At 32.4% G+C, this 24412-nt stretch overlaps 3 protein-coding genes across 4 annotated transcripts; 1 reads left to right on the top strand and 2 right to left on the bottom strand.

The window, feature by feature from the left end:
- The first annotated feature begins 7334 nt into the window (after positions 1 to 7334).
- Positions 7335 to 11666, top strand: LOC107407873 (serine--tRNA ligase). Of its 2 annotated transcripts, none has more exons than XM_016015200.4 (8): positions 7335 to 7639; positions 7762 to 7832; positions 8825 to 8986; positions 9077 to 9182; positions 9436 to 9733; positions 9819 to 10002; positions 10503 to 10682; positions 11087 to 11666. In XM_016015200.4, the coding sequence occupies exons 1-8, from the start codon at positions 7507 to 7509 to the stop codon at positions 11294 to 11296; spliced, it is 1344 nt and encodes a 447-aa protein (XP_015870686.1). In that variant the 5' UTR covers positions 7335 to 7506; the 3' UTR covers positions 11297 to 11666. The 2 variants fall into 2 exon arrangements, with proteins under 2 accessions (XP_015870686.1, XP_024925663.3); XM_025069895.3 differs by having other exon boundaries at positions 7585 to 7639; positions 8829 to 8986.
- Positions 11667 to 16091: 4425 nt separating this feature from the next.
- LOC107407066 (uncharacterized) lies at positions 16092 to 19609 on the bottom strand. The gene is made up of 6 exons (XM_016014295.4): positions 19368 to 19609; positions 19219 to 19258; positions 18396 to 18476; positions 17398 to 17584; positions 16913 to 17180; positions 16092 to 16466 (listed from the first exon to the last, which is right to left on the bottom strand). Exons 1-6 carry the CDS (start codon positions 19422 to 19424, stop codon positions 16260 to 16262), a joined length of 840 nt encoding a protein of 279 aa, XP_015869781.1. The 5' UTR covers positions 19425 to 19609; the 3' UTR covers positions 16092 to 16259.
- Positions 19610 to 20670: 1061 nt separating this feature from the next.
- On the bottom strand, positions 20671 to 23964 carry LOC107407068 (peroxisomal adenine nucleotide carrier 1-like). Its single transcript, XM_016014270.4, has 5 exons — positions 23692 to 23964; positions 22386 to 22617; positions 21602 to 21748; positions 21291 to 21448; positions 20671 to 21208 (listed from the first exon to the last, which is right to left on the bottom strand). Exons 1-5 carry the CDS (start codon positions 23832 to 23834, stop codon positions 20929 to 20931), a joined length of 960 nt encoding a protein of 319 aa, XP_015869756.3. The 5' UTR covers positions 23835 to 23964; the 3' UTR covers positions 20671 to 20928.
- Between the last annotated feature and the right edge of the window lie 448 nt (positions 23965 to 24412).

Raw genomic sequence — 24412 nt, 5'->3', positions numbered from 1 at the left:
GTTACTCTCTCACCGATCCAACCTAATCAAAATTGGTAATACCACTCTCTCCACTAATTAGTTTTACCATATGGCATTCAAAATGTGCAAGGAGTATGGAGCCACTATTTATTCGGTGAGTGCTAGAGTTCCCCCCCCCCCCTTTCGTTCCTCCCCCACCAAATTATGGATGCGGATGCTTGCTTTCCAAGCTAACCGCATTTCTTACTTAGAAAACAAATCCCTCAAAAATTCCTCTATTCCTCTTTTCCTCTCTTCACAAATTGCGCTATTTGCCTTCCTTTTCTAGCTTTAAAAAATTCCTCTCTTCACACATTCCTCTTTGCCCTCCTATTCCTGCACAATGCCTGGTATGAGCGATGATTAATGCATGGTAACTATCTTAGATGCCATGGCTCACATGGAATCCGAAGATACTTTCCTCCAAACAATTGCCATTATCAATCACATCAAGCAACAAAATCTTGATGTTCCTAACTCTGTTGGTGGTCAAGTTAGGCATATGCTGAAAAGATTGGTGAGGCAAAAGTGGTTGTTTAAGATGAAAGATGAAAATAACTGTGAACTTTGTGTGAGCGATGATGTGTGCGAGGGATGGATTTAGGATGCCATGAATAACATGTTTTTTGAAGATAATTTTCATGAGAGTGGTGACATTATAGCATACATTAGAGAGAACAATAATAGAGTCCTCTACTTTGTTAATTTTCATGTAAGGTAAGGTGTTTGCTGAAGACCATGAAGAAACGGAAGCAAATCTTCAAGAAGGATCATGAGCATATGTACAAGTACAAGCTGTGGGAGATGATGTCAGACTTTGAACCAGATGTTGAGCCTTCCTTTAAACCGGTATTCATGCAATCTCTACTCTCTTATCATCTGTTTGTTGTTTTTTGGGTTAATTGGGATTGTAATTTGACCTTGGATTGAATTTTGTTGTTCAAATTTTTTTGTCGATGCATTTTTTTTGTAAGTTTCTTAATGTGTGGTCAGAGGTCAATTTATGATTCAAATATGGTTGTTTCTTGTTTTAAATTCGCTTAACTTGTTTTATGATTTGAATATGGTTGTTTCTTGTTTAAGATTCGCTTAACTTGTATAGTGAGTTTATTATCTTATATTTGTTGAAGCTATTAAGAAAACAATTTAATTAAATTAGACATTGTCCACCATTTCTAATGTTATAGTGTTTAATCAATTGCTTTCTATGGAAGAGGCAATGTTAAGCTAATTATTGTCTTTTTGTTGATTAATTATAATTTTGTACCATTCATTTAGTTCTTTATATTGATTTTGCAGTGATGATACATAGATTTGCTTGTTTTATTGAGATTATAGGTAGAAAAAGAGTGTTCAAGACATTTGCAAACCATTATATATATATATATATATATATATATATATGCATATTAACACTCGATTGATTACTAACAATAGATAGGAATAGGATGCATGAAAGATGCTAGTTTGGAAGTATAAAATTAATTCTTTCAATTTGCATGAAAACAATTTATAAATGGTTTATCTACTTGATTGAATGTAAGCTTCACTTTAGGCTAGCTATAAACCCTCTTCAAATCTAGGAACCGTCAATAAAAACCGCACCATATCCTTTAGTTTCCTTAAACTTCTTCAGCTTTTTTTTTATATAATATTCTTTAAGTATTTCTTGGATTTTACTCTGTTTTGCGTAGTTTGTTTACAATTTTGAAAGACTGCTCTAATTTTGCTTTGTTGGGGTTGCTCTTGTTGTAATCCTTTAATCACGAAAAACACAGAAAACCAATATAAAAAATAAAGAAAGATAAAACACAAAATACTGAGAAGAAAAAAGATGTATTATTTTCTCTAAAATTAATATACAAAAAATCTTCTCTAAAAACTTTCTTTTAGTGTCTCTAAAAATAGTGCTATCTCTTATGTATATGATGTAATATAAGACTGAAAACTTAAGGTTCTAATGTTGTCTTTTTCACAAAACAACTTGCCCATCAAGTAAACTTAGCAATTGAATAAACTTAGAGAACAAGTAAAGAAAACCCTAATGGGTTAGGCTTTAGGGGAAGGATGGATTTCACAATTCTCCCCCTCCAACCACATTGCAAAAAAACCTAATGGTTACCTACCATCTATATCAGCTATGTCTTTACACAGCTTCTCTGGCTCCTCCTCTTCAGTAAGTATAATATACTGAGATTCTGGATATTTCTTTGATAGCATATGACCTCTTACTTGTTAGGAAAGAAATCACACACTCGTTCCCACCCCACTGTCTTACTCCCTTTGTCTTCCTCCTCCTCCTTTCTCTCACTCCCTGATTCCTACTTCTCTTTCTCATAACTCAAGCTTGATCCTCATTCACACTACCTGCCTCACTTTTAGTCTCTTGGAAATGGCATTACCCAATGCTCCATGTGACATGTTGATTTTGCAGGCATTTGAGGGCATCATGACTTTTGATATGGAGCCTCATCAGTACCTGGATGCGGTCATTGAAGGGTCTTTACATTATTACAAAGAAGAATTCTTTCATTACGTCTCTAAGATTATTGGACCATACTTTGATGGAGTGGCGGTTGATAAAGAAGCACTTTACTATCAAGTGAGGAGGAGGGTGAAGGTTCTGAGGCAAAATGGTGTTATCAGGAAAAGGAAGAGGTTTGGGATCCCTTTCTACTACAGAGGTAAAGCTCCTAAACCACTTGTTCTATTATAATCTCTCACTGCTTACCCTATTTTTCAACTTTTCGCTTTGTGTTATTTCACACATTATTTGTGTTTTTTTTCATCAATTGCAGAATATACCTTCATATTTAAACCATTTTCTTTATATATATATATATATATATATATGTATATATATTTATAGCATCAAACTTTCAAAGGAAAATTTAATGAGTTTTGTTATGTAAGATTCAGAAAAAATGAGACAAAAGTTGAATGAAATAAAATGCTAAATCGTTATCACAATTTATGTTAAAAAATGAGGAAAAATATAACTACTCTATGTCATCCTGTCATCATCTCGAACCCTATCATATCCTTTCCATTTTCCTCCTTTGATTCCTTCCCTCCAAACATAGTTCAAGGAAAAGGGAAAGTAAGCAGGAAATAAAGAAAGCTTCAAAAACCTTAACTACAATATTTCCTTATGTGTTTTCGATGTATAAACTAGTGCTGGGCTAAAGGTATATGCGCTTTCTTTAGGAGTGTTGGAACTATATGCTAATTTTTTATGTGACAACTGCCATGATTGGCTTGATATAGATAAGAAAAAGAATCTAGTTTTTGATTTGAGAGATGGGAAGAAGTCTATACATTGGAAGAATGTTTTTGGTGTTGTTATTGGCTATTGTGGAAATGGAGGTGTAAGGTTGTTTTTGGCAGCCAATTTCAGTTGCCTACATCTCCTAATGGAGTTATTGTTAGATATGCTTTTAGGAAGTTATTGTTAGATATGCTATGGAGATGGTTGTTGCTGGTAAGAAGAATTGGAGATGGTTTTTCCATTGATGTATTCTTTTTTAAGTATCTAGATGTATGGTTATTGGTTTTGTAATTTGAATATGGGTGTTTCTTGTTTCAGATCCACTTAACATGCATATATTGATTTAGTGAGTTTAGTATAATAGGTGTTTCTTGTTTTATATAATTTATGAATATATTAAAATGTATTTGTATAGATGGTTCCCTCCTACTAGAACAAACTAGAGGAACTCACTGGTCTTGTTGGAGTCCCTCTTGTGGTAAATGGTGAGCTTTTATTTAAGTCTTAGTGTTTTCATTCTTACCATTTTCCCTTCTTATTTTCCTTTTCTTATGCACTTTATTTTCCTGTAGCTATGCACTTTGTTTTCCTATAGATCAAGAATGCAAGTGGACTTTAGCATGTACTAGATCTAGATTAACAACAAAGATACATATGGCTAGTTTGTTTGTTTGTTTTTTGAAGTAAATTTTAGGTTAGGTTGAGTTTAGATTTGATTGAATTGGATGAGAATGGAACATTTTAGTCCAATAATATGTTTGTTATGGATGGGATTAATTCTATATTTCAGTTTTACGTTTGTTTAACATTGGATTGGATGGGAATAGACTATTTTAGTTTGCTAATATGTTTGTTATGGATGGCCATTAATTCTATATTTTAGCCTTGTGTTTGTTTAATATTGGAATGGACTTTTTTTTTTATTTAATGAAAGAAATTATATTGGACTTTATTTAAATTTTAATAAAATTTAAAATAAATTAAATATAAAATTTGTAATATTCATAACAATAATAACATATAATTATCAAGGCTAATAAATTAAATATAAATTTTCCAATTGCAAAGAATTTCACTCTTTTGTTTTTAATTTATAATTAATTGTAAATTTTCTAATTTTTCAATTGCAAAAATTCATTCTACACAGACATATATTATAAATGGTTAAAAAGAAACATTTCAAAATATGAAATATTAATACTTTAAGTCATTTTTGGTATCACTTTTGAGATTCCAAATCTCAAAAGCAGTAGATTTAGTTGTTGTTTTTCTAAACAATTTCATAATTTACATTTAAAAACAAATATTATAATGTAGCATATTCGTGAGTTTCTGATTTAACTTTGTATTTTGGCATCCTTTTTATTTTTTATTTTTCCTTAAAGTATAGTTTTATAAACCAAAAAATACCGGAGGCAAAAGTCTACCAATTAGGAGTCGGCAGGGAAGCCAATCTCATGAGATCCTTTTTAGTTTTCTTGCAAGGATGATGATGAGCATTTAATATTAGCGAAAAGTTTGTAAAATGGAAGAAAAATAATATTTATCACCAGTGGTTCTTGTCACCATCCTATATAGTTGTGGATCCCATATATGTATATAAGTAAAAACAGTCTACATGGTAGTGGATCTCATGTATATATAGTGACATATAGTGATGACATATAGGGTAGTAATCCACTACTGTGTAGGATGGTGACAGGCACTACTAATGACATATAGTGATACTTAAAATGGAAAATAAAGTAAGTAGAAAAAGCAAACCAATTGGGGAAAAAAAAAAGAAATTTACTCAAAATGTTACATCAAGTGGAGAGTAATTTTTCAAAGACATTATTTATTAAATTCCATCCTTTTGTAAGTTATTTTATATATAAGTTTATTTGTCAAAAAATTAAAAAAAAAGGTAAATCAAAGGTAAAAAGAAAATTAAAAAAATGGTTGAAAGTAAATAAATTTGATTACTATAAGATTTAAAGTGCAAATAAGATTTGAAGTGGAGCAAGTGTAAATAAGATATAAAATGGAGCAAACATCCTTGACCTGGATAGGGATAGCCATCATAGAAAGCCAAACGGCACATATTGGATGCACATAGAGATTTTCATTTTTCACAGCTTTTGTTCCAGTTCCGTTAGCAAAAACAAAAAAGCTTTTGTCCCAGTTCCAAGCCATAGTGAAACGCTGCGTTTTTTAGTAATAAAACTAAAGTCCAAAAGGCCGCACAACATACACTCACCTGTACAAGTTCCAAGCATGTGATTGGTTGATACACCAATCGCTGCTCTCCATGCTTGCATTCTTCAAACAAATTGACCAATGATTCTTCTATGAGCTTATCGCTTCCCACATTTGTGTCCATGGAGATGAGATTAGAGGTGGCAATTTGGATCATGACACTACGATAGGATTCGAAAACGATACGGAATAAATGGGTTTGGATTTATGATAAAGGGGTTTGGATCATAATCGGATCAACCCATTTAACACGATTATTAATCGTGTCATTTTCGGATTGATCCGTATAACTCGAAATTGACCCATTATGACCCATTTATTAAACGTGTCAATTTCAACCCGACACAATTATATACCTATTACAACCTATTTAAATTTAATTTTAAATTATAATTTTATTCATAATATAATATTTAATAACTAAAAAATATTATAAATTAAAAACTTTATAAAAACAATTTTCTATTACTAATTTTTAAAAGACAAAAAATAAATCTTTAACAAAACAAAAATAAAAACATAAAAAAATATGTTAGTTTTCGGGTTAACGAGTCAATTTCAGGTTAACAAATTAATAGGTCAACACGATCTGTTAAAGTAATCGTGTTAAACGGGTCGTATCGTATTGACTTGTTTATAAACAGGTCAAGTTAGTGTTTCAGGTACCTGACACGATTAATAAATAGATCATGTTAGAATTAGATATTTTTGACACGATTATTACACGGATTGACACAAACATAACCCATGAACACGAATTGCCAGGCATAGATGAGATCATCTGCGTCACCAAAGCTTTAAAAATTAAAACAAACAACATTAGTTTGGGTATAAATTATTCAAGCTCCTTTTCTAATTCCAATTTTTTTCATATACATCATTAATTTTATGGAAAATACGCATACTTCCACTACAGTTTGAATTTTTTTCCCATATAATATCATTTTCTAAATCAAACTTTGAAGTATGATGGTGAAACATATTTTAGTTTTTTACAATGACGAAAGAACCTTCAATATAAAATATTAAAAACTAATAATAATTACTCTATTTTTTAGCAGTTAATTTATAAATAAGTTTATTTGTCAAAAAAAATAAAAAATGCTACCCTCTTGATAAAAAATAATATTTAAATTTGTTTATTTTTAAAATATGTTTATTTCTTTATGTTATTATTTTTTGAAGAAGAAAAAAAAGTAGATGTTATTATTTTTTGTGTAAGTTGCTCTGCGAACATATACCTTTTATTAAAAAAAAAAAAAAAGACAAAAATTTAGTTTTCTGAAAAATAGAAATTATTTTTTACAGCACATATTATTCATCAATTCTTAAATTATTAAACTTTACTTATATCTGGACCAAAAAAAAAAATAAAAAATTCTCTTATGTTTCCAAAGAGTATTGTTCTGACATAAATAAATTTTTATACATATATTTAAATAAAACAACATTTCATAATTAAATTTCGATTGAGAACAAAAATATTTAAATTTTGATTGGAAAAAAGAAAAGGTTAAATAATTATTGTATTACTAAATATTAGGTATTAGATCAAAGGTTTAAAATTACAAATATCACTATATGTATTTTTATTACCTTAATTACGTGAAGTGCAAGAATTGGGTTAATTTTTTTTATTCTTTAAAAGGTAAAAATCATACAAAGATATGACTGTAATATTATTAAAAAAAAAATTGAGTGGTGTGCAAGTAATGGGGTCAAACCAAATTAATTCGTATAAAGTATTTACACTTGATCAAAGTTAAACCAATTTAATTCGTATAACGGATTTACCCGAGCAAATATAAATAAGTTTGATAGGGATAGATATTCACAGAGAGCCAAACGGCACGTATTCTCGCAGCTAGCTAGGGTTTTGGAGTGAGAATAATCTTCTTTTCAGCTTTGCGTTTTTACTCCACGTTTTCTTTGCTTCTGCATCTGTGCTTCCATCATCTCCATATTCTCTCGAAGAGAGGGAGAGACAGAGAGAGGAGAGAATGTTGGACATCAATCGATTCAGAGTAGAGAAGGGTGGCAATCCAGAAGAGATTCGGGAATCCCAACGCCGCCGGTATGCCGATGTTGAGATCGTCGACGAGGTCATTAGGCTCGACAGAGAATGGCGACAGCGTACTTGCTCTCATTCTCTCTCTCTCTCTCTTTCTCTCTCTAAACCTTCATATACTTTTTTTGGTTTAAGAATCTTTTTTTTTTTTTTTTAAAAAAAAGCTAATTAAATGGTCTAATTTCAGGACAATTTGAGCTTGAGAGTCTTCGCAAGGAGTTCAACAGGATCAACAAGCAAGTTGCTCAGCTTAGAATTGTTAGTACTCCCATTCGCTCTCCCCAACTGTTCTTTTGTTCTTTAATTTAAATTAATATTTTTCTCTCTGGAATCTGTGAAGTAATTGTAGACTCTATATATATATGTGTATATATATATATAAATTTTTTTTTTTTGAGTACTTATGGATTTCAAACCCTTGTTGTGTTTTTCATATCTGATCGAATCGGAGCCCTTTAGGGAAAGGTTTTGCATAATGAATGAATTTGAGGTTGCAAAAAATGGAGTCTTAGATTGAAGTTCGCGTTCTTTAGGGCCAATTTGTAGATTCGATTCTAGAGTGCCACCATCTTATGAGAACGATACTAAAAGACTAGGATTGGAAGGGCTAAATTCAGATTAACTATTCCCGAAAGGATTTTCGTAGATCCAATGCAGTGGCATTGCAATGCTGTCCAGATTTTCCCTCCCATAATATTTTAAGATAGAGCCAACATTAGGTGATGGTTGAATTAGATTACAGTACTCCAATAAAATAATAGTAATAGCCTCTATGATGGATTTTGCCAATCCTATACGGTGACCACATTAACCCGATTTCCTCTCTTAGAACCTTGGAGTCAGGGCCAGTATTAGGTGATGGTCAGACTAGAGCATTCATGGTAGTAATTACTCCTTGCAGGGAAGAGTTTTTCCATGAGTTTTTCCCTTCTTAACGATTTATTGTCTCTTTCATCGAAAAAATAAAGTGTTTGTAAAGTAAAAGGCTTGGCATATTAAATATATAATTGTGTCTTTTTCTTTTCTACAAAAACTTCTTATTTTATTTGCAAGACAAACAAGGAAATAACGGTTAGGAAAACAGTTCTTTATTTATTGGATGCAAAGGATTTCTGTTCTTGATATCAAGTGCGGTTTAATTGAATGATTGCTCTGTCTGTCCTTTTCTCTTGCATTGAATTTGTTGGTTTCAATTTGGTGCTTTGGCCTGTTTCTTTTGGAACTGAGTTATGGAACTATTGTGGGAAAAGTCAGGTGAGGATGCTAGTGGTATGATTAAGAGTACAGAAGATCACAAGAAGTTGACAGCAGAGAAAGAAATTGAAGTTCGGGAAGCCTTAAAGCAATTAAATTCAAAATTGGAAATTATTGGGAACCTCATTCATGATACGGTACCTGTTAGTAAGGATGAGGTAGGAGTTTTGCACATGTCATCCACATTTATAATATATTTATAGTGCATGTTTAGATGTCTGATTAATTGATTTTAAAAAATTTTGCAGGCAGATAATGCTGTGATTAGATCGTGGGGTGAGAAACGTGTAGAGCCTAAACTAAAGAACCACGTAGAGCTTGTTGAGCTTCTTGGTATTGCTGATCTGAAGAAAGGTAATATACTTGTGCAATCTAGTTTTCTAGTCGATTTGTTTTGGATTCTATTCCTATTTCAAGTAATCTTTTTGGGCTTCATTGACTTAAAGTGCAAGTATAGATAATATTCTATGTCAAGTGCTATTCTGACTCCTTGACTTGTTCTGCTGTCCCTTTATTTAAATTATCTAATGGTTTTTTTATTTGTAGTCTACCTAATTGAATCTAGTAAATAATTAGCTTGTACTGAGGATACTCTGCAAATGTATAGGTGCTGAAGTAGCTGGTGGGAGAGGTTTTTACCTGAAAGGAGATGGTGTACGCCTTAATCAAGCTTTGATTAACTTTGGTCTTGACTTTTTGGAGAGGAGGGGATATACAGCATTGCAGACTCCATTTTTTATGAGACAAGATATCATGGCAAAGTGTGCTCAATTAGCTCAGTTTGATGAAGAACTTTACAAAGTAACTGGTGAGGGAGATGACAAATATCTGATTGCAACAGCTGAGCAGCCACTTTGTGCATATCATTTGGATGATTGGATCCACCCTTCCCAGCTACCAATAAGGTTGTGACGTGTTGAGTGAGCTTCTCTCTGGAAAATAAGGTTATTTCATATTGCTTGCTCATAAATATCAAATTTTCTATTCCAGATATGCTGGATATTCATCGTGTTTTCGCAAAGAAGCTGGATCACATGGTCGTGATACTTTGGGAATATTTCGAGTTCATCAATTTGAGAAAGTGGAGCAATTTTGTCTTACTAGCCCAAATGGCGAGGACTCTTGGGTCATGCATGAGGAAATGATAAAGAATTCTGAGGACTTCTACAAGATGGTATCATCTATCGCCCCCATGGAAAGATACAAGCAATTTGCTTCTTCACTATGCATAACATTTAATACTTCCACTGGTTGAAAATTATCAGTAAGGATTCTGGGTGATGATTTATAGGTCATCAAGTTAGCTCTTTAAATGTCAAATGGCATTGCTGCTGATATATCTTTTGGAGGTTCTAAATTCCATGTTCTTTCAACTTTCGTTTTTCCGTTTTTATTAAAATTTAAAAAGAAAATAAAAGTAAAGAAACAATACAGCACATATAGGTGCATGTCTAAGTCGAGCAGTTGGCTCTTCATTTATCTCCGTTATATGCAAAACTTGACTTTTCTATCTTAGCCAGAAAAAAGAATTTGGCTTTTGTTTTAATCTTTATGAGAAGCACAATGGTTACTCTTAGTTTATTTAGTGTTGTCATCTTTTTTTTTTTTTCTTTTTTTTTCTTTTTTTTTTTTTTTGTTTTGATAGATAAATCTAATATATTTTCTCCATTGCAGCTAAACATCCCCTATCAAGTTGTGGCCATTGTTTCAGGTGCTTTGAATGATGCAGCTGCAAAGAAGTATGATTTAGAAGGATGGTTTCCTGCGTCCCAAACTTATAGAGAATTGGTATCCTGTTCCAACTGTACGGACTACCAGTCCAGGAAATTAGAAATACGTTATGGGCAAAAAAAGGTATTTATTGCCCGCTCCTTTTTGTCAGCTTACGTCCTTTCATCTTTTGCATATTTGTGACCATTAATCAAAAGAAGTCCATTGCTGACAAAGTTGATTTGGTTCAGGGTCCATTAGGCTAGATTTTAATTGAGTGGCATATTAAGAATAAGGTTAGGTGTTTGCTCATAAAAAATTTGTTTTCATGCTGTTTTAAGAACCGTTTGCATTCACAGTTATAGTTCATATGAGCAAAAGTAGGGGATGCTCATGTACTGTTCAATTTAAGGCTGTTATTATCATCTCACAACCTAAATTATATCTTTTCCTTTAAAATGTTATTTATAGTGTTTGCTTAAAATCATCTTGTTTATGGTTTCTCAAATTTATGATCTGTCTGTCTCATAAATTTTGTGCCATTACAGATCAATGAGCAGACAAAGCAATATGTCCATCTGTTGAACTCTACACTTACAGCAACAGAGAGGACAGTTTGCTGCATTCTCGAGAACTACCAGAAGGAAGATGGTGTTGCAGTACCAGATGCATTACAGGCATTTATGGGTGGAAAGACCTTCCTTCCTTTCAAAAGCAAACCGGCAAGTGAAGCCAAAGGGAAGAAATCGAAGGCCTAGTTTGTTATTAATTGGAAATTTATACAGTGAAAATTTATGATGTTTCATGCTACTGTCTACGCTCTAAACAAAGCCCTAACCAACCCAACCCCTCTCTCCCAAAAGAAGAAAAGACATTGAGAGAGAAGAGAAAGGAAACATCACAAAGATAAAGTATTTTGAATGCATTTTGGAAAAAAGCTGGAACTTTGACTTTTTGATACATTGGTGTTTTAAGTTAATTATTGAAATTGTGTTTTGCAAACTAGTTAAATTTGGGTTTTAGGCTTCTCTGTTATTATATCAACATTTGATCTCAGCTACTAGTAGAATACAATTATTGGTTTGTGTATTATCTACACGTTGAAAAGACATTTCTGTATTTCATTTAGAGTTTTTTTTTTTTTTTGGGTAATTCATTTTGAGTTTTGCTGGTAATGTTGATTTTCATTGATGGAAAGCTTTTCTCATTGCTTAAAAAGTTTAGTAAATATTGAAATTCTGTACTTGTAATTGGTTCGAATAAATCGTATGTGGTGTTGAGGAATGCTTTTATCACATGCTGAACGGTGACACGTTAAACAGTTTGACATCTTCAAGCCGCAACTGTATTATTCAACTGATTGTGCCTCAGCTTCTGAAATTCTATTTTATGCTTTTGCAGGGCACGAATTTCCAATCAATCCAAACAAGCTGGCCCACAATTCACTTCAATTAGGAAAATGTTTGAAAAGAGATCAGTCTTCGATTGGGCCCTGGAACTTGGTTTTTGAAAATTTGGCATCGTAGGATTGAAATTAAAAAGAAGTTAATTTTTTAATTAGCTTTCTTAAGTGCCCAAGGGTGAGCTTCATTTGACAACTTGGCAGCCATTTGGAATTAAAAGTCCACATAGTTGAACTTTTGCACCAAGTTTCGATTAAATAAGAAACATTATTAATATCTCTATTGAATAATATTTTCTATTCGGTCTTGGTCATAATCTTTTAGATTCTGCATAAATAATAGTCTCCATTTGCTGTTCTATAATTTTATAAATTATTTTTGCGGACTATAACAAGTACTCAAAGCTAGCAACACCATTTATTTTTATCTTTTAAGACATTGAGATTACCTTACATCTACCATCTTTGCTACGGCTAAGAAGTTGCATAATGAACTTTCATTTGTCAAGTTCTGAACACTCCTAGTCTATCCCAATCCAACTCTCTCACTCCTTTGCCACCTAAACTTCGGTTTCTGAACGACTTTCTTTTCCTTTTCTAGTCCTTTTTCCTATAGATGGTGTTAAAAGAAATTTTTAAAAAAAAGGAAGAAGAAGAAGAAGAAGAAAATGAATAAATGTGTTTGGAATTTTTGGAACTAGAATAAGGCATTGACTTAGGATTAAAAAAAAAACCCCAATTCCTCGCTTACTGGAGATCGTATATGTATTATTATGTCTGCTGGAGGTTGTTCTTAGACTTGTATTGAGCATAGTTATATGGAAATCTACTACATACCAGAAAGTGCTCTCTCTTGTGCTGCAGGTTAAACTATGGTTTAAACTTTTAAGGATTGTATGCTTCTAGCAGAACCCATTGAAAAAAATGAAAATGGGTACCTGAAATGATTAAAATATCTGCATACGATAATACAAACTACAAATTTTCATAAAGGAAAAAGAAAAGACAATATGATTTTCCTTCTTTTGGATATAACTCACATTTAAACCGAAACATAATCATTTCTTACCAAGCAAGAACAAACACTTCTATAATTCATTATAATAAATAATAAATCTAAAGTCCTAAAAAAAAAAAAAAAAAAAAAAAGTAACATACTTTCTTATCATTTTAGTCTCCAATCAATATTGGCAGTATATATACAGCTAACTTCTTCTACTTTACTTCCACCGGCTAGCTTGTGAACCTACCTGTTGTGTAATGGGTCTGGACTAGAAGGTACTTTTCTCTTGACTGTTGCAAAAAACCCTTCATCTCCATTGTTAGGGCTTTCACTCCAAACTGGAGGCTTCGCTACTTCTTCCACCTTCTCATTCAATAATCTAGCTCCCAAAACTTCATGTTGCATAGCTGATATACTAAACAAAATCATCAAGAATCCTACAACTTGACTCCTCGAGATGAACATGGCTTTGTATATCAACAAATTTTTTATTTTCTTCCTCCTTATTTGCTTGTCTGTTTTTAGCTTCTCTGTTTTGAGTAAAAATGGAGAATATTAATACTATAAACTTGGGGAGGGATAAAGAGTGAACAAGTTGGGTAAGATGCTATGTTTTATAAGGATTGGAAAGCAAAAGCAATTTTTTCTAATGAGTGTCTCTTTCTGTACACGTGCATATATGTGTGGAGGAGGAGATTTTTGGTCAAATACTCAAGCTTTAGACGATGAGAGAAGGGTGAGACTTTAACTATGAGTTGAGCTTTGTGGGGGTGGTTGAGTCCCACAGCTTTCCATGTAATGAGAACCAATTGTCTTGGGCTTGTTTAACATCTTCACCAATTAACCAAATTATTAAAAATTGACAACAACGACGGCAATAAAAGCATTTTTATACATAGAATATGTTTCCAAAATATTAATACTTTCTTGCTTGTGATGATGAAAACTCTTTCTCCTTCCTCCTTTTGACTTTAGATGCTAAAATGTTCGAGATTAAAACAAGATATTTGGCGTAGCAAAAGAAGAAAATCAAGGGTATTTAAGACTTTTTAGAAAGATCATGGATAACAAAATGTGCTAAATCATGGATCCAAACCAGTCCTCTCTCTCTCTCTCTCTCTCAAGTCTCAGACAATTCCAGCCAATAATAGACAATCTTGTACAAGTTAAGAATAATTAAAAAACCAAAGCCAACCTATACATTGTCTTCAAAAGGACCTCAAATTGAGGATCTTAGCTTTGACTCTTCCTTTGGGTTCTTTATTTTTCCTCATATCTTTTTTAAAATTGCCTAAAATGCTAATGTCCATATTTATGCAGTTTTCTAGGAGATGGTACTACTTCTTTCTATTTCTTAGTACAGTTTTAATTTTTAATATATGCTTGTGTTTCACAAACTATGGCTTTTGCCTTTTGAAGTAACTACACATTTTTGTTAGAAAGGCATCTTTAGGAGTTTGTCTTGCTGGGTTTAGGTTATCTGTGAAATATTTTAGTAGCTTTTTGTTTCTTCTCTTGGACTAGTTTATGTCAGCTCTATTCTTAATCACAAGGCAAGGATATAAAATTATTTAATTCAAAAATCAAAACCTCCGAACTTTGAAATATATACCGTCTTTAAATTATCCATAGTAGTGTTTCTTACATTTACCCAAAAAAAAAAAAAAAAAATAGTAGTGTTTCTTACATCCCTTTAAAATTAATAAAAATCCAGCAAGAGTCAAGCAGAATATCTGTGTTATATCCACAACATTGCTTTTTCTGAATTGCCCTGGTTTGGGCCTTAACCCAACTGCCCACTGAATTCAAAACTTGAAAAAAATGTGGGCCATATGTGATGTACATTTTTCCAATACTCATCTATAGGTTGTAATCTCTGTCTTTTTCTATCTTTACTTTCTCTTCACCATCAAAATTCAATTGATATTTACATATTTCACATTAGGAAAATATGGTAGGTCCTTAATGTATGTTTCAGGTCTCCACATTAATTTCAGATGGACCATAGGTGACTGTAATTAGGAAAAATAAAAATGCTATATTATTCTTTCTTTTCTGGAATGTCACACATGGAAAATTGAGTGTGACAATAATTTTTTTTTTCTTTCTAAATTTAATTTAGTTTTCCAATTAGGTAGTTTAACATTTTTGCAATGATGTGATGAAGACTTTGTTGGATCAATTGGGTTAAATCATGGTAAAAAGATGAAAAAATTGACACCCTTTTATCTCCAAGTCAGATTAATATGATGATGCATTGGAAGCCCACATGCTGCTTGAGCATAGTGGATTTGAAGGGCCCACTGAGACATTGAAAACCCACATATTTTGACCATGAGTGAATACAGAAGTAACCAAATTTCTCCCTGTCGCAGCCACTAAAAATTATTAAATCAAAAAATTAGCAACCCCTTCGTTAACGATGTGAGTGCTAATTTGGCATCTTTGAAATCTCTCACCTACAAATGGACCCGGCGGTCTTCTCTTGAGAAACCACCCACACTCACCCAGTCTAACCTTCACTACTATTTCTTGTAGCTAAGAATGTCATAGATATTGTGATAAAAGTTCTATCATATTTATTATGGGAATTGAATTTATATCGAGATTAAATTTATTATATTGGAATGAAAGATTCGAATTCAGAATTATTATTTAATAAAAAAAAAATTTATTATATAAGAGTGGAAGATTTGATATATTTTTTTTTTTTTGGTAGAATAAAAAGAAGAGTTTTGCTATTTGATTCATTTTATTATTTTTTTAAATGGTAAAATGAATAGGTACTTGGCTTTTTTAACTCTAACAATTACCAACTTACAAAGATCGTAAAAGTAGTAGCGGCCACAATCATTGGTGGACAAACTACAATAATTGACTGGGATTAGTATTAAATTATATATATATTTTTTACTAGAGATGTGATCCAATTACACTAGAATTTCCTAAATGATGATAACCACTTTGACATTCATGTTCACTGACGTGATAGTCCTACTATCTACAGTATTCAAGATTGCAATGTAGGACTTACTTTTTACCTTAATAGTACCGGAAGAAGTTTAATGCCAAAAAACTTGTAATCGATGTATGTGGAAATTCAAAATATAAAATAAATAAACAGCTACTTTTCGTACCAGACAAAATCTATTAAAGTCGTATGAATTTTATATTTGCCACAAAAATTAATGAATACAAGGGGCAGATGAATGATATATCTTCTTTCAATTTGTAATGATAAAAGGCCAGCCGACCAAAAAGCTCTCTTTTGTAATCTACAAACTATTCATGTGGCTATGAAAGCACAGCTCAAATGTTACACTGATACGGTGAACAAATAGAGTTTTAGTACGACAGACAAAGCCAACTGCAACAAGAAGATCCCAGCCACAATCAAGAACCACCTTTCACCTGCCGACTTTATATGAGCTTTAAGGTTAATTGCCACAAAGGTTGCTGACATGAACCCAGCCACACCTGCTATAACCCATCTGAAAATTTCGTAGGGAATGATAGAGAGACACTGCAACCATATAGAAGAGAAGAGATTTTTAACTACCAATTACTATATTTCAATCGAAATGATAACTGAACACAATGGACCATCTGATCTGTCTCTTAAAACAACAGATTACTGCAATCGGACAGTACAGGGCAAGAGGTCCATTTTTCTATGATAGCTTAATGTACAATCAAAACCAACACACCGTCCAACTAACCTATTCCTCGGATTTGTTAGATCTACTTTCATTTTCCATAACAAAAAATTTCAACCACAACACATCATTACCCCAAACTACATCTTTAATCTCAATGTAAAGGGCATAGCTTTGGTGAGGGGAGAGAAGGAGGTAGGAAAGAAAGAGTCTCTTCACACCTAAATCTTTATTAAACTAAAATATTCAAAAAATATTTTAATTAAGAATATAATATATTAAATAGTTAAGAGCGAGAATCTAAAGAACTTACCAATGCAGGAATGAAGACAAATAGGGAGTAGCCATAAAGACATAGTAGCTGAACAAGACCTGATGGTGCTGAGAAATATTTGAGAATTACATAGAGTCCAAGAGGAACAATGGTAACATATCCATAGAACAGACCAGCAGACCATGTCACCAGATTTATGTCATAGTCCCAATCTTTGTTCTTCAGTTTGTGCGCTATATATGTCACAAATGTGCCAATGGAAGCCGCAACAAAAATAAGTGTTGTGCATATCCAGAACGGTCCATACCTGCACAGCATTTGAAGTTATAATCACATGATGTTAGTTGATCGCTCTCCTGGAGATGACATTAGATCAATTATAAACGTAGCCTAAGAAGTGTTACTTTTGTCTATGTGTATGCATAAAGTACTTAGACTCAAAGCAATCAAGAATTTTCTAATTGCAATTTACTACCACTCATTAACCAGACTTAACATAAATAACTTGAAGGAATACAACTTACAAATCAGGGCTGTTTGCTGTTTTCTCATTGAAATTTCCGGTAAATGGAAAAAGAGAGTCTTTAATCCTCTCTATAACATCTGAAGTGTCAACATCAAAGAATGGCTTATAAGCAGCTATAGTAAAACTCTGAAACCAACCACTTTGCTGGGATTCATCAGTGCCAGATGAAGATTTTGAAAATGTATCTGTGAGAATAAAAAAACAACAATTACATCATAGGGAGAGAAAAATAAATATACATATATATCAAGTGAAAAGTTAATGGCAATCACACTTTGAACCGCAGCATCATGGAACATGGATGTAAAAGCATGGCTGACTAATTTAACACCTTTTAAGCAGTTTATCACCAACTTTATACTAAGCTCATCATCATCAGACCTTTTTTTCCTGAGGCATCACTCCTCCATAAAGCATATTAAGAAGTACAATATTGGTACCTGTGACCTCATTTTTTTTTTTTTCATTTCCCTATGGACAATACATTCTCACTATCAGTTTCAAAGGCATATTCTCTTTTCACATTGCTGATCTAACTTTTTTGCACCATTAGCCACTAAAACCAATTTAATCAAGCGAAAGAAGTATTCTACCCCTTCCAACTTGCTCTAGGTCAACCTGATAAAATATAACTACATCAATATTCCCAGAGCTGGACAAAAGAAGAAATATTTCTTAACAGTATATTTATTTTTTTTTTTTTGGGTAACACATTGCTTAACAGTAAATTAGTAATAAGAAAAAATGAAAATCACAGAACCCAATTGCTCCTTTAACGATGGAAAACACCATCTAAAATCCTTTTAATTGTACTTCATAAAATGAAATTCCAGTGGAACTTAAACACACACATACCAAGTAGAGCCTGCATGTACCAGACAATTAATATCTAATGCAATATAGGATATGAAAAGGTACACAGCAGAAACCCAATACATATATTCAATAACATAATTTAAATATAATCAGATTTGATGAGACCAGTATTCCATATACCATCAGCATCACGAGGAGGACGCGAAACACCAGAGATCTTCCCTTGGGCTTCAGATGGAGGAAATGTCTGAAGGTTTGAATCTGCAACATTAGAATCCATTTTCATAATTATTGCAAAAAGAATGAGGAAAGTATCAAAAACTACATTCCTTTCGGTCATAGGATTCCATGACTGAAAGCCTAGCCCGTAATTGAAAAGGGGAAAAAAAAAAAAAAAAAAAAAAAAAGAGAAGAAGCAAACTGAAATGTAGACTTGTATGCATAAAGCTTTTGATTAAGCTGAGTTTTATATTCAGCTGAGCCACCATATGCAAAAATGTATCATTCACAATTGTGCTCATTCTTTTGTTGTATTTTTCAACAAAGTACGAACCACGCATAGCAGTTGACATATAATTTCACAACTCAAAATTGTCTCCCAAAAACAAACAAACAAACAAACAAACAAACAAACAAAAAAAAAAAAAAAAAAAAAAACAGAGACTCTATTCCTTAATCTCAAACAGAAGGCTCCATATGACCGCTGAGGTAATGCATGAAAAAGTAAACAAGAAATCTTTAACACTAAATTCCCAGGTTTACCAAAACTTAAAAACATAGCTAAATTTGCAGTGGATCAAAGAAAGTAAAGCAATTTGTCACTAAAGAATTCCCTACAGAAAAAAAAAAAAAAAAGGCCTAGTAACAGACTAACAATAATGCAAATCATATTAGCTAATTGTTCTAGAATTTAATAATATCCAATTGAACATAAACAAACAGAAAATGCAGTTTATCAAAAACCAAACGAAATGAATTCCCAGAGTGAAATAAAAAATTGCACCTTGGAATTTGACGGCAACATGACCTGGATCCGTAGCAGCCTATAAAAAACGAACAAGATTATAAATCCAGATCCAAATCTTATAAGATTGAGGATTAGGAGGAAGGACGCTATAATTGATTGGGAAAAAAAAGAAATCAAAGACTTACAGGAACAGATCCAGAAACCTTCTGGTTATCAATGCTCGTGTAGTTGCCGGACATCATCTTTCTTGCTCACCTTTCTTCTTCTTCTTCTTCTTCTTCTCCACAGATCTTCTGTTGCTCTCTGCCGCGTGATTTTATACAATTTTATTCTTTTTATTTTATTTTATTTTATTTTTTTGGGGTTTTTGTTCATGCATGACCGAGAAGTCTGCATCAAGTATGAATAAAAACAATGGGCCTCAGCCGAGGAATGTGAAATGGGCTGATCACCAGGTTTCAAACACACAGCTTTATACAGTTACAATTTTTATATTTAAGATATGATCATTAAACTTTTTCAAAATTATTATTTTTTTTTTATCACATGTTCTTTTGTTAATTTTGTGGTCTTATGGCGTTCAATTTTTAATGTTATATTTTTATGGTATTCAAATTTGATTAGTGAAATTGGTGACTCTAAATAGTATTATTTCATAATAAAAAATACTATTATTTCTTAGGGAATATCATCATTTTTTTTATTTTTGTGGTTTTATGGTGTATAACTACCTTTGTAATAATAATAAATAAAAAATAGTATTGTTTCTACAGGAATATTATCATTTTTTATTTTTGTGGTTTTATGGTGTTCAATTTTGAATTTCATTTTTTTTTTATTTTTATGGTGTCCAAATTTGATTAATGAAAATAGTGACTCTAAATAGTGTTATTTTCGTAATAAAAATAAACAGTCTACGGGAGTATTACTTTTTTTGATAAATTCTACGGGAATATTATTATGTTTACTTTATATGCAAATTTCACCGATAAATTTGATTAGATACATTGTCATTGTAGCCTTTTCTCTCCCATCTAGTTGCAGTAAAATTCACCCTGAATTAGAAGAAACACCTAACTGAATTCTTCCAAACATAATCCAACACATATAAATATATTTTTTATTGTTTGATTAGAATAAAACCATCAAAAAATGAAACACACAATATAAAAATAAGAAGACAACACAATAATGTTTTATATATTATTTGGTTTTTACTTTCAAAAAACACAAAATATTTGTTTTTTTTTTTTTCTTTAATATATTTAAAAAAAAAAAAAAGTAAGATTTTATAATTTCCTTCTGGTTTCAAAACCAATAATGCAAAAAACAAGGGTCCTTCGCCTAACACTAATCCAGCATCTACACATGGATTTAAACATGACAAATACTGTCAACAAAGCTGAACTAATAGGAGAAACTATGAAATCTTCATCTCAGAGCAGTACCTGTAGCCTGTAGCAATTATAAAATGAAATTAATCAGCGCTTTTGCAGAACAAAACTTCCTTGCTCTACTTTATTCCTTTCATTTAGAATTTAGCTCAAAAGATGAGCCCGAACAGATCTATATCTTGATTCCTCTCAAACTAAAGGAACATTTTTTATCACCAAAAATGTAAGATTTAAGAGCTTCCTCTATGACAAAATCAATCCCAATAATATCTATAAAGTACACTTAATTTAGCCCATCAAAGAAACTGAAACCTATTTACATGCAGAAGACCCCTGGTCAATACAATCACCATCAAGCATTTTTCAATCTACCCCTCGTAAGCAATAGAGACCTTCTGATTGCAAGTATAAGAACCCAAGTGGTTGCACTTATTTTCTCCTTGATCATCAACAGTAATGCTGAGCTGAGAACAGTCTTCAAGATCTGAGCTTCCAATCCCTTGAAGAAGCCAAATATCCCTTCAGATTTCCATATAGCGTACAGAATTCCAGGCACTGTTTTGCGGGACTTTTTCTTAGGTTTTTTGGTTCCATCGTCATCTGGATCTGCAGCTTGGATCATGACCTTACACCTGCAGTAAAAATATATATTTCCATTGGTTCTACAAATCAAGCTTATAACCCTTGACGGATTCAGAGAGAGCAATTAAGCACCTGATTGCAGGATATGTTATAACAGTTGCAATACTCTTTGCCACTGCACCTAGTACAAATGCCGAAAAGGCAGAAAGGACTTCTGAGGATGAACCCTTATCCCCTATACTTTGTTTTTTCTTCAGCATTCTTTGTTTTAGCTGATCAAACACTGTATACTGCAGTATTTCAACAACATCAGTCTCAGCCTGGCATATTCTCTAAAGTTAAATATTTTATGCAGAAGATAAAGGTCTTAACTCGAATCCTAAAAATTGAACATTATAAATAGCATTATTAGCCTTTAGGTTAAAGGAGGCTAGGAGGACTACCTGAATTGCAGGGTTTGATGTCAGCAACAGAGAGATTCCAAGGCCATCAAATGCATCACTCCAAGTGCCCTCAGTAAGAGTCTCCCACAACCCCTTGGATTTTCCAAAGGCAGTTGTCTGCATCTTTGATGAGGCTGTATCCAGAGGCTGCATAATGGTAGACCAAATAATCTATCAATTAAACCTCACATATGCAGTTTGAAATTTGAACATGCATAATGCATGAGAAGAGTGAAAGACAGTTAATGTTTATGATAGGATTATACCATAAATTCTTTTAGTCTTGATTCTCATTTAAAAAACAAAACTCGATCCAAACCGTAATACATAATCAAAAAGCTGCTGAATCCATGTTTTGCACACTGGTTTCTTTTCTCAGGTTCTGTGTTTAAAACAAACAACAACATATTCCATAATCTAACAGCAAAGGAACTATCCGCTCTGCCATTTTGCTGTTTCTATATTCCAATCATTGATATTCTTTAGATACATTTCCATTTGCTTACTAGGGATAACCAGCATCATGTAAAACTCTAAACTCCATAGCACAATAATACAAGAGCAAAAATCATAACATCGTCGCATAAATGTAAATCACTACTACATTCTATATCACAATGCCAAACAACTTCTAAGCTGCAATTGACTTCTTCAGGTGCAGGGCCATAACAGTTTCATGTATATTGAAAGAAGTGGTTGTCGAAACCCATTAACATAAGTCAAATATCAGTGCATAAACAATTCTCAAGCAAAAAGAAGAGAAGCTTCCACACAAGTATCTCACCTGTGTTACAATAGCAGTACAAGCCCCTGCAGCCGCAGCAATTATCAAGTTTGCTTTTGTTCCAATGGATTTGACACCACTCTTTTTGATATATAATCTTTTGAAGTAGCTGTATCCATAAAAGTATACAAACTGTGAAATGAAGGATTGCAGATTTTTTGTTCCCAATCCCTGATATAGTGAAAGGACCTGTCGGCTAGATATGGCTTCCCACAACACATCCAAAATATTCCTACACAAGCCATAGCAAGAGAGATCAGAAGAAGAAGGAAAAAAAAGAACTAGAAGCCATTCTTTCATTACTGCATAAGCACCCTCTGAAGCAACTTTTGATTAGACTAAAATTAGTGTCTACGTTGTTGGTTGCTAACAGTTCGTCAATGTATAAATGATACATGACAGATAAGATTGGAAACCAACAACATCAATTTAATGTATCATCAAAAGTAAAGGCTATGAAACACCACAGCGAAGTGAAAACACAGACTGCACACGGACATATAGAACGAGAGCTTTACATGTTAAAAAAAAACAAAAAAAAAAAAAACTAAAAATTTAAATAATCCTCTGCGAATTCAAAACTTGCAGTATCAGTGAAACACAACATCAGTTCTGGATGAACCAAGAGAAGGAGGGTAAAAAACAATATGCAACTTGGACCAACAAAAAGAAAGAAAGATGCTATGAAGCACCATGGTGTAAGACTAAACACAAGCAGGTTCAAAGTTGAAACTTGAGAATTCCAAAGTGAAATTGGCATTACACACAGTTGAATGTTTTTTATTTTGAAGATATCAAATTAAAAAAAAAAAAAAAAAAAAAAAAAAAAAAAAAAAAAAAAACACCCAAACAAAATAAACAAAATGGAAGTCCCATAAAATGATTAATATAAAGAGTGATACAGAGATAAGGTTAATTGGTTAAAAGGTGACTAGTTGGCAGCTTGACAGATTGCGAGAATTCTCCCAATAATAAAATGAAGTATAGTGGTTTTGGCTTATCTAATTACCTTCCAGAAAATCTGGGTTACTAAAGTCTACTTTGCAAAATCATATGAAATATTAAAGCATCTTAAATCCCGTTTGATCCAAAAGGAAAATTTCGTCTCCTCTTCTCACATTCGCGTAGAAAAAATACGAACTTTACCATAATTTGCTAAAAGACAATCAGAATTCAGGATTTACCCATATATCCAATTAATCAGATTAAGAAAAAACACACACAAACACACACAGAGAAACCCAGATCAAAGAAAACAAAAACAGGTTACAATCAAAAGGAAAATAGAAAAGAAGAGATGGCAAACCTGTATCTTTGCTGACCATGGGCTCGAACGTCAGCTTGGAACTTGGTCTTACAGGTATCAAGTGGGTATAAGATGGTGGTGCTGAGTAATGATCCGACAGCTCCTGAAGTTGCCTCTGATATAGATTCCAGATCAAGACCCATCTTTTTATTATTATTATTATTATCAAATTCCTCTATACAAAAACCAAATATACATATATTGAGAAGGGAGAGAAAGCGGTTAGGTGGATTTATATGTATAAATACATTGAAACGTCCACACAGCTAATCATGTCAAAAGGCGATGAATATATATACAGGGAGACCCACGAAATGGCGTTTTCTTGGGATTTGAAAAACGTGAGGGGGTCTCTCACCGTCCACATTATACGCGTCCACCGTCTGATCTCCCTCCGGATGTGATTCACAAAGCGGGTCCCACTTCCTTTTTGGCTTTGTTTTTTTTTAACTACTGCAGTGATGCTGTTATTCAGAATTTCACGGTGCCCAAACCAAAGCCAAATTCGTCACGTGAAACCAAATCAAATTGATAACGTAAATTAAAGAATACTGTTTATGAGATTCATTAACATTATATATATTAACTCTATTCATCAAATTGTATTTATTAAAATTTATTAATTAATATATTTATATAAAAAATAAATTTTTAAATGAATAAATTAATTAATAAATTTTAAATTTTTTTTTGATAATTTTAATATTATTGTTTTAAAATT

Source organism: Ziziphus jujuba, chromosome 10 (genome assembly GCF_031755915.1).
Source record: "Ziziphus jujuba cultivar Dongzao chromosome 10, ASM3175591v1".
Classification (NCBI taxonomy): Eukaryota; Viridiplantae; Streptophyta; class Magnoliopsida; order Rosales; family Rhamnaceae; genus Ziziphus; species Ziziphus jujuba.
This window is presented reverse-complemented; position numbering and strand designations above follow the sequence as displayed.

What these genes read in the sequence shown, in the direction of transcription:
- LOC107407066 (XM_016014295.4), bottom strand. Translation starts at nt 19,424, where the DNA reads ATGATGTCCGGCAACTACACGAGCATTGATAACCAGAAGGTTTCTGGA. An exon ending in TGTTGCCGTCAAATTCCAAG is followed by an intron (nt 18,477 to 19,218) that starts GTGCAATTTTTT and finishes CTAATGTTGCAG; the next exon opens with ATTCAAACCTTCAGACATTT. An exon ending in TTGTCTTCATTCCTGCATTG is followed by an intron (nt 16,467 to 16,912) that starts GTAAGTTCTTTA and finishes ATATGGTTGCAG; the next exon opens with TGTCTCTCTATCATTCCCTA.
- LOC107407873 (XM_016015200.4), top strand. Translation starts at nt 7,507, where the DNA reads ATGTTGGACATCAATCGATTCAGAGTAGAGAAGGGTGGCAATCCAGAA. An exon ending in AAGTTGCTCAGCTTAGAATT is followed by an intron (nt 7,833 to 8,824) that starts GTTAGTACTCCC and finishes TTGTGGGAAAAG; the next exon opens with TCAGGTGAGGATGCTAGTGG. An exon ending in CTGAGGACTTCTACAAGATG is followed by an intron (nt 10,003 to 10,502) that starts GTATCATCTATC and finishes TCTCCATTGCAG; the next exon opens with CTAAACATCCCCTATCAAGT.
- LOC107407068 (XM_016014270.4), bottom strand. Translation starts at nt 23,834, where the DNA reads ATGGGTCTTGATCTGGAATCTATATCAGAGGCAACTTCAGGAGCTGTC. An exon ending in CATGGTCAGCAAAGATACAG is followed by an intron (nt 22,618 to 23,691) that starts GTTTGCCATCTC and finishes TGGCTTGTGTAG; the next exon opens with GAATATTTTGGATGTGTTGT. An exon ending in ATAACATATCCTGCAATCAG is followed by an intron (nt 21,209 to 21,290) that starts GTGCTTAATTGC and finishes TTTTTACTGCAG; the next exon opens with GTGTAAGGTCATGATCCAAG.